Here is a 19,875-nt window from a genome sequence, read left to right on the forward strand (position 1 = left end):
TACCTGATAGATACCCCCCTTTACATTGCCATTTTTGGGATTGATTTATCCTATATGATGCACATAATAGCATAATACAAAAGTTTAATTTGATGAAGTTGAGCCAAGCAGTAAACTAAGTCCTACATAGACCACCCACCGCCGGCCCGAGTCGACAGAGAATGACTGACTTATGTACTTACTAGACTGGTAGTCGACATCATATTTGAATGCTTGCACCTTCAGAATTTATGCGGGACTTATCATTGAGAGCCTTGGAAGGCTTCTACGGGGTTTGTAAGGGGAGGTTTTTTGGTAGAGACCAGTTTCCATTATACTATAGGAGGACATGCGATGGACATGAGAGGTAAATACGAGAGATGAAGGCGAGAAACGCGACAAGAACAGGAGTAAAGGAGACGCAGGCAAGAAAGGAACGAAACGCTGACATGAGATCCGTGTTATCCTGAGCCCATATCCCGTAATGCATGACATAGGAAATATAGCGAACCTTGTCCTGATTGCGAGGACAAGAGACGAATAGACAAGGAGAGTGTGAAATCGCCAAAGACAAAAATATGAACGCCAGATTTTGAACCGAATCCCATGAGGTTTTTTTTTTTTGGTATTTCTCTTCTGCCTTGGCAGTTGGTCGTTTGATTTGCAATTTAGATTGTTTTTTTTTTTTTTTTTTTTTTATAATATCTTCTCTGATGTGTCGATCAAAATCAGGATCAGGCACGAGTCGGGGTAGATGCACGACTAGAGACCATGCTGGTGTTGCGACGTGTCAATTTTCTCGCAAGAGTCATAGCCTTCTCCCAGGTCTTCTTCTTCTCAACACGAGTCCTCACAGACGGATCGGGCGAGACAGCACCAGAGGCAAAGTCAGCCGGGATATCCTCCTGGTGCTTAGCATTGTGGAGCGCTAGAACAGCCATTTGACCCAAGAAAGAAGGATGCTCAAGTAGATCCTCGAGACGGACCTTGAGGCCCTCTTGCTCTAACAACCAGGTCAACTGTGCCATGTTGAAGATATCACCGCCCAGATCGAAGAATGAAGAATCGAGCTGGAATGCAGCTTGGTTCGCGGGCTTGTCATCTGCTTCTGGGTCGACGGTGTTGGTTGAGGCACGGGGAGGTAAGACCTGGTGCCATGAGCGGGAAAGAATGTCCGAGTGGACGAGGAGCTCCGCGATGGAGCGCGACTTCAGGTGCGCGCTGAGGAAGTGCTCGTCTGTTGTGCGAGGGAGGTCATCAATGGCCTGGGGTGGCAGGGAGCGCAGCGTGTTGGGCGACGGGAGAGCCGTCGATGGGTTGGCGATGAGAGACTGGGCAGTCTCGCAGACCATATCGAGGACCTTTTCAGCGAAGTCGGGGAGGATGGGCCCCTTCTCGGAGTAGCCGAGGGTGACGTTGAGGTTGCGCTCGTCTGCAGGTCGAGAGACCATTGTCAGGTCGGCGAAGTTGTCGTTGACACCTGCACCACCCATGCGGTACTTTCTGTTATCCAGCTCAAGAGTTCCTTCGTATTCAAGGTTTTGGTGGAAGACCGAGGTAGTGAAGTAAGTCCAGGCTGGCCAGTCGGTGCACTGCTTGATGATTTCACGGAAGCCAAGTGACTCGTACGGCATGTTGGACACTTGCTGATCTTGGAGATAACGGAAGAGCTCCAGACCGGTCCAATTGTCGTTGAAGTTGACACGAACTGGAATCACGTTGACGCAAGGGCCGACAGTTGTCTCGATGCCAGGAACAGTCGCGTTGCGACCACTGATTGTGAGACCGAAGACAACATCGGATTGAGAAGATAGCTTGGCGAGAGTCAAGGCCCAGGAAGCTTGCATCAGCGTGGCGACAGTAACGTTTCCAAGGGCCGTCGGGGGGATCTCAATGGTTTTACGAATCTCAGTGAAAGCTCCGACATTTTGGAACATGCTAGTTCCCTTGCGGTTGACAACCTGGGTCATTTGCGATCCTTTCAGGAGGGTGGACCAATGGTTGTAGTGATCAGGGCCCACAGTTCCGGGCAATTGACGAAGGTAGCTGGCGTATGGAGTAACTGGGGGAAGAGGACTGCCTTCATAGCCGTACTTGATTGCAGCCATGATCTTCGATAGACACACTCCGTCATACTGGGTGTGAGACAGGCGGATCATGATGCGATGTTGGTCGGTCCCCTTCTTCTTGACAACATAGAACTGAACATATTGTTCGCCCTCGCGTGGGCCATACTCTCTGTCACGTTGCTGCAAGGTCTGTGTGAACTCGTCCAGACCACGATCAGTGTCGTAGACAAAGATGCTGGGACGAATTTTGCGAAGCACAACCTGGAAAAACTGGTCATGGAAGCAAACAAATACAGTTCGTAAGATATCAAACGCGTCGACCACCTTAAGACAGCTCTCACGGAGACGTCGGAGGTCCAAAGGACCATTGCCTTCCAAGAAGAAGTAGTTTAACATCCACCTAGACTTGAAGAGAGTCGCAGTCAAAGACATAGCCTGGAAATCAGTGACAGGGAGAACATCGGCGATGCCGCCCTTGAAGACACCAATCTTGGGACAAATGCCACGCTGAAGAGAATCATCATCCATGGCCTTTGTGGGGCGCAGGACAGTGAGGCTCTCTGACGATGGGGTCTGCGCCAGTGTGCCCAGTTTGCTGTCTGTGAACGAGTCGACCTCCTTGTGAGCAGACTGGAGGTCCGCATTGAGAATTTGCTGCGTCAAGTTGGCAGCGCGAACAGTAGTGAGCATGTCCTCGAAAACAGGATTGTTGAAAACATCCGCGACAGTTAGAACCAATCCATCCTCACGAGCAGCACTAACCATCTTCATGGCAATGATACTATCTCCTCCAAGCTTGAAGAAGCTGTCCTGATGCCTCACCACATTTGGTGAGAGACCCAAAGCATTGCTCCAAAGATTCCAAAGTCTCCTTTCCACATCAGCCATCACCCCCTCCTCGCTACATCTCGAGGTTGCCGAACAAACACCCGAATCATCCGCTCCTTGCATCCGCTCCAATGGGTAAGGCGACTCAATTCCATCATCAGTAGCCCCATAGGTTGAAAGCCCAGAAGTCTGAATCTGTGGAACCATCAACTTGCCTTCCCTCAACATCTGACTAATAATCTCATGAACACGGTCATCAATAATCTTCTGAATAGCAGTGCCGTCCAAGGAGTCCGTCACAGGCTTCATCTTTGAGTGCGCAGTCGACTGCGAGTAGTTTGACTCCGAGGCCACTTCGTCGGCAACGTTGCTGGTGAAGTTGGACGAAGCGATGCTGGCCATAGGTGACTCAATGAATCCCGTGAAGACCTTGGCAATAGTATCCACCAAAGACTGGGCTTGATCATCGGAGATGACATCGTTCCAGTATCGAAGCATGATACCTTCGCTACCACGGGAAATGTCGACATTGACAGTGACAGCGTACTGTTGGGAGTCAGATCAAATTACGCAAAAAGGGGATATTGGGAATAAACTTACCTCACTAGGATCGTGAGCATGCTGTAGGTCAAAGGACAGGCCCTTTTCCTTGGTACCGCCAGCAACGGTGTGATTCTGAATGGATAAGGTGGTGTTGAACAAGGACTGGCTCTGCCATCCAAGTTCATGTTGAATGCTAGCCAGCGAACAGCTTTGATGGGGAATGCTGCTAATATAGTCACTGTTGACCCGCTTCGAAATCTCGCTGAGAGAATGCGAGGGGGAGAATCGAACACGGCAGCAAAGCATGTTGATAAATATGCCAACCATGTCTTGGATACCGTTGACGGGGGCATCGCGACCAGCGGAGAGGTAGCCGAAGCAAACATCATCCGAGCCGGTGAACTGCTTCAGGACGATAGCCCAGGCGGAAAGAGTCAAGTTGGCCAATGTGACAGAAGCTCGCTCGCAGAAGCCCAGAAGTTCTGGGTATCGCTGGAAATTCATCAGAATGCCCTTGAGCTCACGGCTGGCACGGTAGCCAGGGCTCGAAGTAAGGTGACAAGGGTTGACACCACTAAGATATTTCTTCCAGTGGTCAAGAGCTTGGCCTCGGCTCTGAGTTCTGATGAATTTGATGTATTCACTGAAGGAGGGACCGGGGCCTTCAGACAATCGGCGGTCATAGGCCATGGTCAAGTCGCGCAACAAAACATCCACACCACCGCCATCAATGACAGCATGATTAATTTCAAGCTTCACAAAGACTCGCCCAGTAGGAGTCTTGCAGACAGTGAACTGGTTGGAAATCTTCGCGGGGCGCATGGCGTTGATATTGTGTAGGGATATGGCACTCAACTTCTCTTGCACTTGGGAGTCTGGGCATTCCACTCGGAGGACATGATCGGGAATGTGCTTGAAAACAAGCTGATCAAACGAGCCGCCACTGTAGTTGCTGTCGATGAAGACTGTTCGAAGGACTGGGTGTCGCTCAACAAGCATCTGCCATGATTGGGCAAGTCTCTCCGCATCAACCTTACCAGTACGCGCGTCTTTGATTTCAAAGATGGTGTGGAACATATAAGCACTGGGATCACGAAGTTGGCTGAGTAGCAACCCCTCTTGCATGGGAGAGCAGGGGTAGATGTCTTCCACCTCGCTCTTGCTGCGAATACTGAGCTTGCGGAAAGTGTGGTTGGTGAGAGTTTGCAGGCCGTTGTACGTGATGGGCAGCAAAGGATAGTCGCTCAGAGTGGGCTCGGGAGTCGCAGTCTTGAGCGTCGAAATGTCCTTCTCCAACGTCTGCTTGCACTGTAGCATCCAGCGACGAATTTGTGGCTCATTTTGCATCTTCCGGTTGTATGTGAATGCGACATTCAAGCGCTCTTTCACTATGATAGCAGAGACTTCGAAGAGTGCAAAGCGGATGGTCTCAGGCCCCATGTCGCCTGCGACCGCAAAATCGGAGCTGTCAAAGACATTGCCTTGGTGACGGAACAGAGAGTCTGCACGCTCAAGCTGTTGCATCTTGCCAAGGTAGTTGAACAAGATTTCCATTGGAACCTGGAAATCATCGCCACCCGCTTGGAGGAGGCTCTTTGCAAAGTACGGTCGCCCATTGTCGACGAGCTTTCGGCGAGTGTCTTTGACACGCTTGATCATGTCCACGACCCCTCCTGTAGAACTAGTCAGTATAGAATGAATAGTGGATCCTGGGCGAGACGTACCTTGTGGTCCATCGACAAGCAAAGGCGACATTGTCGTAAACCATCCAACAGTTCGAGATAAATCTACGCTTGAGTCCCAGGATTCACGGCCATGGCCCTCATTGTAGATAGTCGGCACCTTACGGTCCTTGAAAATGTGGCTGAAAGAGTGAATGATCGAAGCGAGTAGGATGTCCACGGTTTCAGTTCCAAAAACTTCATGACAGCCGTCAAGAATGAACCTGGTGGCCTCTTCGCCCAAGCTGAAGGATTCCATCTTGATGTCACCATAGACGTTGGGAGTGTCTTGCATTCCCCAGTAGGACAGGTTTGATGCTTCAGGAGTGAAAGGCAGCATAAGGTCGGTATCATGCGTCTTGGATCTGTCGAGTTGCATAGCGCACCAGCTCTGGAACGAGAGGGCCTTTTCATCTGAGAGAGAGCCAGAGATGATCAACTCCTCCAAGTCAGACAGAACAATGCGCCAGGAAACCATGTCAACACAGAGATGGTGGGCGACTAAGAAAAGTACCTGGCCACCTGTGCGAAGGTTGAACAGATCAGCTGCGAAGATAGGTCCATTCATGGGATCGAGGCAAGATTGGCTCTCGGCAATCTTGGGAACCATCGCACGCGTGTCACTCACGGAGTGCACGTTGAAGCGGAAGGATTGATCAACCTGCTGATAAGTCTTGTCAGTTTTGTTCCACGGGTGGCTAAGGATCATACATACCGCTACTCCCTTTTGCTGCCACTTCCCATCAACACCCTTACTGAATCGGGCGCGGAACATGGCGTGTTGGCTGGTGACGGCCTTGATGGACCGTCGCAACACCTCTGCCTCAACCCTGCGAGAGATCCGAACAGTCATGCTCTGGTTAAATCGGGCTGCGCCCTGGAATGAGGTTGAAGATTGCATGTAAAGCTTCTGAACAGGAGAGAGAGCAAAGCCCTCCCCAGCCTTCTCCTCGCGGATGGCAGTCACAGGAGCGTTAGACTTGGAGACTTGCGCCAGTTCTTTGAGAGATTGACTTTGGAGTATGTTGTTCAGTGTCAAGACAAGACCCTGCTTACGCGCCCGGGAAATGACTGCCATGCCAGTGATGCTGTCGCCGCCTAGTCGATTTTGTTAGCATTATGACATTTCAAATCGCGACCGAGTTTCATTGAAAACTCACCTAAGCTGACGAAAGAACGGTCAACATTGACTTTGGACAAAGAGATGTTCAGTACCTGCGAGAAAATTTCGCGGAGAACCTTAAGCGGGCCATCTTGCTGCTGCTGTTCCTGTGGTTTCTCGCTGGGACCACGTTTCATAGAGTCATAATCTTGCATGATGCGCTCGTAAGAAGCATCATCGATGTTCTCCAACCACGCAGTAATTTTCTTGCGATCAAGCTTGCCAGAAACAAGCATGGGCAGCTTCTTGATCAAAGCCCAGCTTGCCGGAACCATATAGATCGGAAGCTGAGTCTCAAGGCTCTTTTGAACCTCGACTAGGTCAGCAAGTCCGCATTTGTTGAAATCATCCTCGTCGATGAGCTCGCAAGGCTTGTCGGAAATGATGTTGTCGGCAGGAATCTTGTTTAGTGACATTACAGTAACAAGTCGTTTCTGGAAGGGCCCGGCCTTGGGCAAGATGACAACGGCATGACGGACAATAGTAGTATTCGCTTCAATGCGGCACTCAATTTCACCAAGCTCCATTCGTTGACCGTTCACCTTGACCTGGTGGTCTTTGCGACTGACGTACTGCACGGAACCATCGGAGTTGTAGTAGCAAAGGTCACCAGTCTTGTAGATTCTTTGGGGTGATTGGAGGTGGGATTGGAACTCTTTCCCCCAGGCTGGGTTTTCAATGAAGCATTCGGCATTTTTCTCCGGGTTCTTCATGTATTCTCTAGCCAAAGCCATTCCCTCGAGAGCGAGTTCTCCGACCGCGCCCAGGGGCGCGAGTTTGTCGTGGTTTTCGGGATCCACAATCCAGGTCAAAGTGCTCGGAATGCCGTGTCCAATTCGAGCGGGATCACGGTGGGATTCGACATCGGAGTCAATTGTTGCGAATACAACAGTCTCTGTTGGTCCATAGACATTGATGAACTTCACGGAGTTGACCCATTTGGTCACAACTTCTTGGGGAACCCTCTCTCCTCCAACTGTCATGTGCTTAAGAGACGGAACGGAGGACGGTTCGATGATGCTTGCGATCGAAGGAGTGAAGAAAACCCAGTTCACGTTCATACGTCTGATAGAGCCAGCAAGGTCGTTGATTCTCTCGTCCTCGCTGGGAACACAGATGCAGCCACCGATCATCAAAATTCCAAGAGTCTCCACGATAGCAGCATCGAACGTCAATGACGCGAATTGAAACACTCTGGATGTGGACGTCAGGAAGGTAATTGGAGCAAAGGCCATGATACTGCTGACACAGTTGCGGTGCTCCACGATGATACCCTTGGCACGACCCGTGCTGCCAGAAGTGAATAGGGCATATGCCATATTCGAAGGAGTGGCCTGCTTGCGGCTCTGGAAACTGGAGTTGATAGATCCATAGGCCTTGAGAGTCTCTTTGCTGATTGGAATAACGGTCTTCACAACTCTGCTGTACTTGTTGGTGTAGTTTGGAGTACACAGAATCATGTTTGCTCCAACATCAGCCAAAATTTCCTCGTGTCGGGATGTGGGATGGTGTGGATCAAGAGGCACATAGGCACCACCAGCAATCATAATACTGATCAATGTGACCATGGCCCAAGCTGACTTGTCAAGACAGACAGGAACAAGAACTTCAGGACCAACTCCACGTGAAACAAGGTAATTGGCGAAGGACGAAGCAAGATTCCAGAGTTCTCGGTAAGTAAGCTGACCATCCCAGGCGCAAACGGCCGGAGCATCGGGTGTCTCAACAGACTTTTCACGAATCAAGTCATGAACGCACTTCTCAACGGTAAGTGGTACACGCTTGTTCCAATCAGCAATGATAGCCTTGTCCTGGGGACAGGCGATTTCTAGCTCGGACACCTTTCCTTTGCTAGTCTTGGGAATTGACATCAGCTGCTGCAGGACATGACCAAACTGTTCAATCAGACGCTTGGTCTGCCAGCCACTGACCACAAGCTCATCGTGGTGAGCAGTGAAAGAAATGGCGGTCTTTGAAATACCGCACTCCAAGACCAGCGGGTGGGTGAAGAAGTCTTCGCTGGTCTCGCGCTTCTCGTCAATCCAGATGCTATCGTTGAGCTGACCCTCTGTAGGCTGAATGACCAGCAAGTTTTGGAAATTGCAACCCGATGCAGTGTCAGAGCTGATTTGACGGATGCGCTGGAGGCCTGCGTGGAGATGGGGAATCATATCGGTGGTTGACTTGTGAATATTTTCCAGGTACTGAACAACGGAAACGTCATTGACAACATGAATGCGAGTTGGGATAGTAGTCAAAACAGGACCAGCGATGTCGCCAACTCCAGGGAGGTCAATGTTGCGACCGGAGAGAGTCTCGCCAAAGCACACATCAGGGGACGCGGTGTGTGAAGCAAGGACGATGGCCCAAGCTGCGCGTAGAAGAACAGGAATTGTGAAGTCAACACTGTTCGCCGGTCGGGAAATATCAATCTTGTGGTGTTGGGTATTTCCGGCGCGAATGGCATCTGGAACGGCGTTCTTGCTTTGCGGGAAAGCATTGCTTGAAATGTCTGCGAGGTAAGACTTCCAGAAGGCGTCGGATTCAGCCATGTCTTTCTTGCTCAGGTGCTCAATGAAGAGACCGTAGGAGGCGGCAGGCTCTTTGTTCAACGATGCCTTGTAGTTCTCTTCAAATCGGCGGTAAATCAAAGGAATGCTCCAGCCATCGTAGAGGGCGTGATGGACGGACCAAACAAAGTATCGAGCAGATGAGCCGCGGGGCTGGACAATAGCATAGCCAGTCAAACGACCACCGTTGTACTTGGGCAGTTCGATTGCATCGCTTGGGAGCTGTTCAAAGGACTCGGCGTGGACCCAAGAGATAGGGTCTTCCTTGATAATAGCCTGGGCAAAGTTCATGGCTTCAGTGTGGATGATACGAGTGCGGAGGATATCAAGGTCAGCGACAGTCTGCTCCCAGGCAGCCTTGAAGCGATCGAGATCTGCGCCGTCAGCGAGGCGGAAGGCTGGCTGCGCAACGTATGCACCATGGTGTTTGACCGACATAGTCAAGAGACCTTCTTGCACAGCACTGCAAGGATAGACATCGGTGACGGAATCCTTGGACACGACGCATCCTTCGCTGACTTCGTCAAGAAGCCCCTCTAGGTCAACACCAGAAGGCAAGAGTGAGAATGGATTGAGGTTCGTGTGCTTAACGGGTGGTGCATCGGTGGAGCTTGAGCAAATCTTCGCCATGTCAATCAAAACGGGGTTCTTGAAAATGGTAGCAACATTGAGCAAGATTCCTTCAGCTTGGGCAGCTCCGACGAGGTTCATGGCTGAGAACGAATCACCACCAAGGGCGAAGAAGCTGTCTTCATTCGTAACAGATCCGGCTTCAAGGTCGAGGGTCGTTTCCCAGAGCGTGCGAAGCTGGGCTTCAATGCCATCATCGGAGGTCTCTTCAGATTTAACTCCAGTGTTGAATGTGATGTAAGATTTCAAAGTTTCTTTGGGAAGGGTTTGAACCATGGCACGAAGACGTCGACGGTCGATCTTTGCAGACGATGTGAATGGAAGGTTCCGCAAGGGGAAGAAAAGGCGAGGCATCATGCTCTGGGGAAGATAGTCTGGTAATGAAGACTTCAGCTTCTGCACAGCGTCCATGTTGCTGACGGAGATAGGCAAAAGCAGTGGGTCTGCTCCAGGGATGGTGGGAGCGAACTGATCATTAGTGCCACCCTGCTCTGAGTCTCCGTCATGGACAGTAAAGAAGGCAGCCAGGCCTTTGGCAACGGTCTTTTCTTGAGGGACAACGACATCAACGGCGACTTGGGAGCCCGCGGGAAGGCATCGAGTGCATTGGTGCTCGATCTCCTCAAGCTCAATGCGCTGGCCATTGAACTTGATCTGGGTATCCTTGCGGGCGAGGAAGGCGAGGGTGCCATCGCTGTTGTATCGGACAAGATCACCGGTGCGGTACATGCGATCGCTGCGCTTGAAGATCCCATGCAGGCCAGAGTGATGGCTCCAAACAGGATCTTCGACAAAGGCAGCCTTAGTCTTCTCGGGGTTGCCGAGGTACTCGCGGGCAATGTTGCTTCCCTCGAGTAGCATCTCACCGACAGCGCCGACAGGGAGAAGGCGGTTGTAGTTGTTCGGGTCGACAATCCAGACTCTGCAATTTGCCGCGAGACCAATGGATGAAGGATCATCGTTGACACGGTTTCCATCCCAGTCGACCTTGACGCCGACAGTAGCAACGACGGTCGCTTCAGAAGGACCATAGGCGTTGATGACATATCGATCGTGCCAACGGTCGATGTGGTTGGCAGGCATCTTCTCACCTCCAGTGATAATGGTCTTCAAGGTGGGAACAGACTTGGGCTCAAGGGTGTTCACAATGGCGGGAGGGGAAGACATGTAGTTGGCTTCCATGCGGCGAATAGCACCTCCAAGGTTGTTCATGCGCTCTTCTTCACTGGGCACGCAGACACATCCGCCGTTCATCAAGGTCATCATAATTTCAAGAACACTGACGTCGAAAGTATAGTTAGAGAATTGCAATGCACGAGTTCCGGAGTTCATGTGAAGCGCATCCATCATGGCAACAGCGGTGGTGCTCAGAGCCATGTGTTCCACAACCGTCGCTTTTGGCTTTCCAGTAGTTCCCGAGGTGAAGATAGCGTAGGCTGCATTCGAAGGGGTCGGGCGAGTACCAGGCAGGGCCAGAGGGGACTCGGGAAGTTGAGAAATGCCGGTATGAGATACAGCGAGAGCCTTCTTGCAAAGCTTGGACATCTTGGACTGCAAGGTAGCTGAGCAGAGGACCAGATCGGCGCCAATCTCTTCAATAAGCATCTGGAGGCGAGAATCGGGGTGAGAGGGGTCAATAGAGACAAAGGCGCCACCGGCCTTCAGAACTGCCAACTGCGCAACAATCGCCCAGGCGGACTTCTCGAAGCACAGTACAACGAAGACTTCGGGTTTGATGCCGCAACTAGTCAAGTAGCGCGCAAGTCGGCTTGCAACGATCTCTAACTGGCCATAGGTGAAATCTTTGTCCCATGAGCAAATGGCCTCGGCGCGAGGGTGGAGAAGTGCTTGTTGTTGGATCAATTCATCTGCGCACTTCTCAACACGCGGGGGCATGGTAGCATTCCAGTCACGAATTTGTCGGCAAGATCGCTGAGAGAGAAGATCAAGATTTCCGATCGATCGCTTGCGAGGGTCGGCAGAGATAATGTCGTTCAAAATTTGGTCGAAAGTGTCAATGACATGGGTGACTTGGACCGAGGTCAAGGTTTCCGTGGAATAGCTGAAGTGGATTTCGGCGACAGAGGCAGATACTTGGGCTGTAACAGCAACATTGTAGGCCTTTGTCGTGACAGAATCACGAGGACGGCGTGGTGGAAGAGACTCAGCAGCACGGTAGGTGAGAAGAGTGTTGAAAACGTTGGCGTCGTCCAAACCGAGCTGGTGCTTGACGACAGTAAGCTCTTCAAAATTTTCTTTACTTTTTTCGAAGTCGGTCTTGGTCTTGAGCAATGTTTCAATCAAGTTGGCTTCGTTGTTCAACATTAAACGTGCAACAGCAATAGACGCCGGGTCGTCAGTCTGCGAAGCCCAGTAGCCAAAACAGACATCGTCATTGCCTGTGTAGCATCGGAGGACAAGGCCCCAGGCGATCTGGAAGAGGATTTCGACAGAAACCCCAGCCATTCGACTGAAGGCTTGCAACTGGTTGGTTTGCTTGTTCAGGGTACGGGTGGAGCGACCCTTCTTGCCGGTTTCTTGGGAAATTGCCGGGAAGTTGCATGGCTCAATGTCGGCGAGGTATTCCCTCCAGAAGTTGACATTGGAATTGGAGAAAGATTGACGAGAGATCCTGCTTCCAGGCTTCGTCCCGGTCCACTTCTTGACATCAAAAGATCCAAGAATAGTAGACGACAAATTCAGGATCTCGGCGTTCAAGTTCTGATAGTTAGTCTTACCAAGAGGGGTGAGGGGAATGGAGGAAATGGGGATGTAGAGACTCGGGACCTTGCTGGAGGAAATTTTGGTTGACAAATGAGTATGCAATGCTGAGATTGAGGCCTTCAACTCGGGCGCCGAATTCTGGATAACTTGTTCACCACAACTGGCTGTGGAGACCTCCGAGGCGCAAAGGAACGCGACAACGCGGTCTTCCCCACCAACGGACAAGGTATCCACAACGGAGCGGCGCTTGGACCCGAAAAACAGATCGATGTTCTGTTCAACATCCACGCGATCGGAGCACGCGACAAAGTGGCGATCAAGCTTCTTCCGCCCGATAAAGACAAAAGATCCATCGGAATTGTAGCGGACGAGATCACCAGTTTTGAAGAACTTGCGAGGCTGAGAAAACGTCACTTCGTCCTGCTCCTCAAGTGTGGACAGCCAAGATGGAGATTCGAAGAAATTGGTCGATTCTTCTTCGCAAAGGTAGCGGCTTGCAAGGCCAGGCCCTTCAATAACTAGCTCACCGATGGCACCAATAGGAACGAGAGTGTTGTGGTTTGAAGGATCGACAACCCAAGGGAGGCTAGATACGGCCGATCCGATCATGGCAGTCGCATGCCCGGGAAGGATGGCTGTATGGAAAGAGCAAGAAGACATTTCAACAGTTCCAAAGAACTGGTGCACTTGCAGGTCCTCTGCTTGCCAGCTCTGCAGCTTTCTTTCGGTCGGCACCTCGCCAAACATGGCGACGACCTTGAGACCGGGGACATCCTTGGCACTGATGAAACCAGCAACGCTGGGTGTAATGCACGCAGTATCAATGTGGAGGGTGCTGATGGAATTCGCCAGACTAGATGGGTGTACATCTGCGGGAATACCGAGACAACCGCCGTGAATGAATGCACCAATGGCCTCGAGGAGGTATAGATCGCTGGTGTGAGGAGCGAATTGAAGGACTCTGGATGTATCCGTGATCTTCAAGGAGGAAGCAAAGGCCTCGGCTCTGGTCATAATGGCTGAATGATCAAGAATGACAGGTCGAGCTACCTGCGAAGTTCCAGCAGAGAAAGCGACGAAAGCGGCATCGCTTGGGCATGCAGCGGACAAGAAAGGCTCATCATTGAGGTATTCAAGCATCGACTCCGTTACGGGAATCACGTAGGGGATGGTCTCTTCAAGAACTTGTGCCTTATCGGGGGATGCGAGAGCAACTTGAACAGCGTTCTCAACCACCCATCCTTCAATGAGGCTCATTGTCTTTGCGGAATCAACCGGAATACATCCGCCACCAGCTTTCATAATGGCAAGAACAGAAACAAGGTGCCACACGGATTTGTCAAAGGAGGTGGGGATCAGAGTTCCAGGACCAACACCAAAGGTAACCAAGTAGCTAGCAAGACGAGATGAGTACTGGTCCAGCTTCGAGTAAGTGAGACTTCCATCCCAGGATGTGACGGCCAGCGCCTCTGGCTTCTTGGTAGCCATGTCCTGAACAACATGGTGAGCACACTTCTCAATTGGCTGAGGCATCTTGTTGTTCCAAGCGAGGAGATCTGCCTTGTTAGCCTGAGTCATGACATTGAGCGACCGAAGTTGACTGTCAATCTGGGTCATGATGCTCTCCAGACACTGCACGTAAGTGTTGGCGACATTGAGAGCCTGAGCATCAGAGAGGCTGGTGGTCCAGTAGTTGATATCGATTCTGGCCTTGGTGTCCATAGCCTCAATGTTGATGAAAACTGGGAACTCAGCTGGATCATGGATGGATCCAACCTCGACACACTGAATGTCACTGCTCACAGCATCCTTCGCGCCAGGAAGGCGGCGGTATGATACACCAGAGTTGAACAGGTTGGCATCGGATAGCTTGAGGGCATGTTGAATGTCAATCAGAGAACTGTGTCGGAATGGTAAGCTCTCCATGTAGTCATCTTGAATCTGCTGCAAGACGTCGCTGAGGAGAGAATCGCTCGACATCTTCATCCGGCAAATCATGAGGTTGATCACTGGACCCACGACAGATTGGACACCATCGGCGGAAACGTCACGCAGAGAAGCCATGTAGCTGAAGCTAACATCATCTGATCCACAGAAAAGACGCAATGTAAGGCCCCATGCGGCGTTGAAGACATTGGATAGGGTGATGCCCTTCTTCTCACAGACGCTTTGAAGCTGGGACACAGACGCAAAGTTCACAGGCATAGACCGGAGGCTCTTCTGCGTCACGACCTTGCCATCCGTGAGAGTCGGGAAAAGACATGGCTTTGCGTCTGACAAATAAGAACGCCAGTATTCGATGCTGGCCTTCTGCGGCGCGTCCTGAAGGAAGCTGATGTAATCCTTGAACAGGGGCCGACGGGTCTCCTCCAGTCTGCCGACATATGCAAGCTGCAAATCACGCAGAATAATAGAGATCGAGTTACCATCCATAGCTGCGTGACTCAGCTCAATGCGACAGAAGATCCTGTTCGTTGAGGTCTGGCAGATGCTGAAGCGATAAGCTGGGGTCAGATCACTGTAGTCCTTCGGGTCTTGAGCGTCGAAAGTGGCCAAGACGTCGCTGTCCCCGGCGGATTGCAGGGACACAGGAGTGGAATGGTACTCTTTGAGCACGACCTGACAAAATGGATCATGGGGTGTGAGATTCTCAACGAAGATGGTACGGAACATGGCGTGGTGAGAAACGACCTGCTTCCATGCCTCGACCAAGCGGTCAACATTGGGCGCAGTCGAGCCTGTGGCCTGGATCTCAAATGTGTCGTGGACAGCATAGTAAGAACTGTCGCGGGTACGGCCAAGCAGAATGCCTTGTTGCATACGCGAGCAGGGGTAGATATCCTCAACAAGGTCAGGCGATGTGATGCCCAAAGCAGGGAGCTTCTGAGTCAGCATTTTGTCGAGGGTATCGTACTTCAATGTAAGCATGGGGAATGAGCTCAGAGTCAACCGAGGAGACAAGGTGGAAAGTCGTTCCGAAAGGTTAAGAAGCTGCTTCTGACACTGTGAGACCCAAGAGTGGATACGGTCCTGGTGCTGCATGTACTTGTTGAACGAGAATGTGAAGCGAATTTTGCCTGCAACGACCATAGCGGAAATTTCGAACAAACCAAATCGTGGGGTATTGCGGCCAAAGTCAGCGGCATCACTACCCTGGCCTGTCTCACCAGCCATCTGGTCCACAAGGTTGAAAAGACCATCCTCTCGTTGCAGATCACGATGTTGACCGACGTAGTTGAAGGACATCTCGAAAGGGTGGGGGTGCGCACCACTCTGAGGACCTCCGGTCTTCAGAACTCGGCTTGCAAAATCGGCGCGACCATTGTCGCTGACGCGGCGACGAAGGTCTTTCACTTGAATGAGAGTGTCGATGGGATCGTCGGACTTGTACCCGTTTACAAATATTGGGTGGAGAATGGTGAACCAACCGACCGTGTGGGAAATATCAATGGAAGGGTCCCAGACTTCTCGTCCGTGTCCCTCATTGTAGATGACGGGCAATGAGCGGTCTTGGAAAGACTGACCGAAAGAGTGTAGCATTGATGCAAGGAACAAGTCGATGGGCTCTGTATTGAGGGCTTTGTGGCAATCGAAGATGATGGAGTTTGTGTGTGCCTCGTCGATTTCGAATACTGCGCAGTCGACATCGCCGTAGGTCGTTTTGTTATCTTTCAACCCCCAATAACCAAATTCAATGCTGGGCAAGGGGTCACTCGGAACTCGGCCTTCTAGTACCAGACTCTTGGAGTGTTCTTCCTGGAGACGGCACCAGGTTTGGAACGGCAGCGAACCATCAGCAGAGGCAGACTTCTCAGGGTTCAGTACAAGATCTTCCAAGTCTCCAAGGATGATCTTCCAAGACACGATATCGACAACGAGGTGATGGGCAGTCATGGACAAGATGTGAGGCTGGCTCGCATCTTGCATGCGGAAATAGTCCACGGCTAAAAGGGGACCAGAGAAGCAGTTGATGCCAGTCTGACTCTCTCCAATGAAAGGCTTGATGGCATCCATGTTAGCGACGGTATGGATTCGCCACCTGTATGAACTCTTGACATCCCGTGTGATCCGTTGAGCCGATGCTGTCGCATCGCCAGTTTGGTCAAACTTGGCTCTGAGCATGGAATGGCGAGTGACCAGAGTCTCGATTGCTTTGCGCAAGGTCTTCTCTTCAAGAGGCTTGCTCAAGCGTGTGAGAATACCCTGGTTGAAGTGACCCTCGCCCTCCTTACGCACGCCGAAGTGAAGGAGTTGAATAGGCGACAAATTGAAGGGCTCCTCAACAGCTTCATGGTAAGTTGTGCCGTGATCGATCGCTTTGGCGCGAGTGGCGAGGTCACGAATGGACTTACTGCGGAGGACGTCCTGCACAGAAAGGCCGATACCAAGCTTCTTGCAAAGGCCGATGCATGTCATGGCAGCAATGGAGTCACCTCCCAAGGCCAGGAAACTCTCGTTCAGGTTGACCATGGCCTGTGGGATGTTGAGAACACGACTGTAGACAGCAGCCAAGCCCTCCTCTGTTGAATTCGCAGGCTGAGAAATCTCCACTCCGAGCGAGGGACTAGAAATTGTCCTTCCAACATCAGGGTCACTTTCCATGCTGGTAACCCAACCAGCGATTCCTTTCCGATCCAGTTTTCCAGAAGGAAGAAGAGGAAGCGCCTCCACGCACAACCAAACAGCGGGGACCATGTAAGTAGGGAGTCGTGCTGAAAGCCTCTCACGGATACCCGGAATAAGCTCCGACTTCATTTCGCTGGGAATCAAAGCCAAAGACTCCAGGTCGGTCTTGGACTGCTCTGTCAATAGACCGGCAAATGAAATGACAGCGGCCAGTCTGCCATTTGAGAATCCAGTTTTGGGGAAAAGAACTGAACAGTGGGTGACCTTCGAGTCCTTGGACAATTGGTTCTCGATTTCGCCCAGTTCAATTCGCTGGCCGTGGACTTTTACTTGCGTGTCCTTGCGACCGATATAATTCAACGAGCCCGTATCTGAATTATACCTGACCAAGTCTCCAGTCTTGTAAAATCTGCGGTTGGTGCCACTCGATGTATCCATCGTCGTCCAAGCAGGGTCATAAATGAATGAATCTTTGGTTTTCTCGGGGTTGTTGACATAGCATCTAGCCAAAGTTGGACCTTCTAGCAGGAGTTCTCCTGGGCAGCCCACGGGGACTAATTCATCGGTGTTTTCAGGATCCACCAACCATACTCTCACACCAACTGGGAGACCAATGTCCTTGCAGTCGGTCTCGGGTGTTACGCCAGTGTTCAGCACGGACGCGACACTGGCCTCGGTAGGCCCGTATCCATTGACCAATTTAATTTTTGACCAAGTCGTCAGCTGAGACTGTGACATTGCCTCGCCAGCCAGCACAAGAACCTTTAATCCAGGCACACTTTCAATTTCAATGAAGCCGATGAATGACGGGGTAAAGCATGCATGGTCGACCCGCATTTCATTTATCACGCCCACGATATCATTTAACCGGGCCTCCCCGCTGGGAATGCATACACAGGCACCATGAATCAGCGGAGTCAAAGACTCGGACAAACTGGCATCGAAAGTGTGGGCGGCAAATTGGAGACAGCGTGAGTCACGAGAGATAAGAAGGCCAGGACCGTGGGCCATTGCACTGGACAAGAAGGCTCGGTGCTCCAAAAGGGTTCCCTGTCAAGATGTTAGACACGTGAAGGACGATTTGCTTGGGGAGTATTCGGATTCAAAACATACCTTTGGTTCTCCCGTTGATCCGGAAGTGAAGAGCACATACGCGGCATTCTGACTGGTGACACCAGATGCAAGGTCAACGCCATCGGCGGGGTCCGCCAAACGATCCATGGTCTCGGTGCTGAGAGGAATTAAGGTCTGTACGACGGCCCGGAGGGCCTCTGCCCGATTGATCGAACACAGTGCAACTGGGGCCTTAACGGATTCAATCAGACGCTGAAGGCGGGAAGTTGGGTGTGTCGGGTCCAATGGGACGAAGGCGCCACCGGCTTTCATGACGCCGAGCATGGCAATAATGTTCCATTTCTGTGATTGGTTAGTATCATTCATAGGAGGAGGATTGGAGCACAAAAATCTGGTGAGGCTCAATCACTTACCGATTTATCGAAAAGCAAAGCTACGCGGATTTCAGGGCCAACACCCTGCAAGCGCAGGTGGCATGCCAGCTTTGAAGAGAGGTGGTCAATCTCTGCAAAAGTAAAACTTCCATCCCAGGCACAAACAGCCTCTCTGTCTGGGCCATTGACAGCCTGATCATGAATTGCCTCGTGGATGCAGCGATCATATAGCTTTGGCGTGTGAGAATTCCACTTCTGAATACGTTGCCAGTCATTCTCCGAAAACAAATTAAGCTTGCTAACAGCGGTGTTTTCGGATGAAAGAACTGTTGCGAGTACTGGCTGGAAGATGTTGGCGACGCTCTTCATTTGCTCGCCAGACATATCGCCATTGCGCCACTCGAGGAAGATGTTGATGTCCCGACGCAAAACCTTCACATGGAGACGAACTTGGCACTGCTTCAACGTAAGCTTCATATTCGCAAACCACTTTCAGGAACTCGAGAGTAAGAACACTAACCTGGTCGGGCAGAGCAGTTGCAAGCATTGGTTTGGTAGAAGCCGTATCCGACTTTTTGTATGTGCGGAGCATCAAGATTGTGTTGAACGGCAGGTATCCGTCGGAACCGGCCTCCGCATTTCCACCGATCTTGGAGGAAGACCCCTGGTGCTTCCACACTTTATCTACAATTTGCTGAACTGAATCGTTTTCGTCGATTGCAAGTCGGATCGGTGAAAGATTGTCAACGTTGGACCGCTGTACATGGTTTCGAGAGCAGATGGCGTCGCCATCGATGTGTTGGTAGCCGAAGCAAATGTCTTCGGTTCGGAGGTAGTAATGCAAAACAATGGCCCAAGTGGCTTGCAATACCGAGTTGAGGCGACCTTCGTGCCATGCGGTTAATAACTGCGCATTTTGAGAAGGAGTCAGTCTCGTTTTCATGGAAACCGGGCGCTTGGGTCCGTCAACGGCGGTCGCGAAGCGAGGAAGATAGCATTGCGATGATTGAGCCATTGTTGTCGGAGGGTCGTTGAACGTTTCAATTTCCTGGATTCTCTTTCCAAGGTTTGTATGTCCAATAGAAATATTGTCTATGTCGATTTGGATGCAATATTTCTGCGGGATGTCACAAGAAAAAAAATCAAGTGAGTGTGAGAAAGATGTCTTCGAATTAGGTTGGATATGAGTATGTAAATTAGATCCAGAGGAAGACTATCTTTCCACACAAGAGGCCCGCGGGGAGGAATGTCTCAGTGATTTTAAAAGAACAAGTTCAATTTTTTTTATTAGCCATGTTTTATTTTATTTTATTATTTTCTCAGTAATCAGCATAAGTTACGCCATCGGTCATCGGTCCTCGGGGACTAGATGCATAGCCATGCTCATCCATAATACAATACGGGCTTCCGGGGTCAATAGTACAGCGACTGGCAATTTCATAGTCCCCCATGTATCTTCCTTGCATAGGTTCGGATCTAGATGGATGAAGGGTTGGGACACGCCACAGCTGGAGCCAGTGCGGTTCTAGGGGGTGGAGTACGTTCCCTTTTCGCCCTTGTGGAACCGAGTCAGAC

General features: G+C 51.1%; 1 protein-coding gene across 1 annotated transcript; it reads right to left on the reverse strand.

Annotated features, from left to right (window-relative positions):
- Positions 1 to 713: 713 nt before the first annotated feature.
- nrps1 (uncharacterized protein) lies at positions 714 to 19,315 on the reverse strand (the record flags this gene model as incomplete). Its single annotated transcript, XM_057162137.1, has 8 exons — positions 714 to 3,422; positions 3,477 to 5,092; positions 5,144 to 5,804; positions 5,856 to 6,238; positions 6,301 to 17,902; positions 17,966 to 18,268; positions 18,340 to 18,756; positions 18,821 to 19,315. The coding sequence occupies 8 exons, from the start codon at positions 19,313 to 19,315 to the stop codon at positions 714 to 716; spliced, it is 18,186 nt and encodes a 6,061-aa protein (XP_057025422.1).
- Between the last annotated feature and the right edge of the window lie 560 nt (positions 19,316 to 19,875).

This window comes from Penicillium verhagenii (assembly GCF_028828195.1).
Source record: "Penicillium verhagenii strain IBT 33310 chromosome Unknown utg000003l_segment0_segment0, whole genome shotgun sequence".
Classification (NCBI taxonomy): Eukaryota; Fungi; Ascomycota; class Eurotiomycetes; order Eurotiales; family Aspergillaceae; genus Penicillium; species Penicillium verhagenii.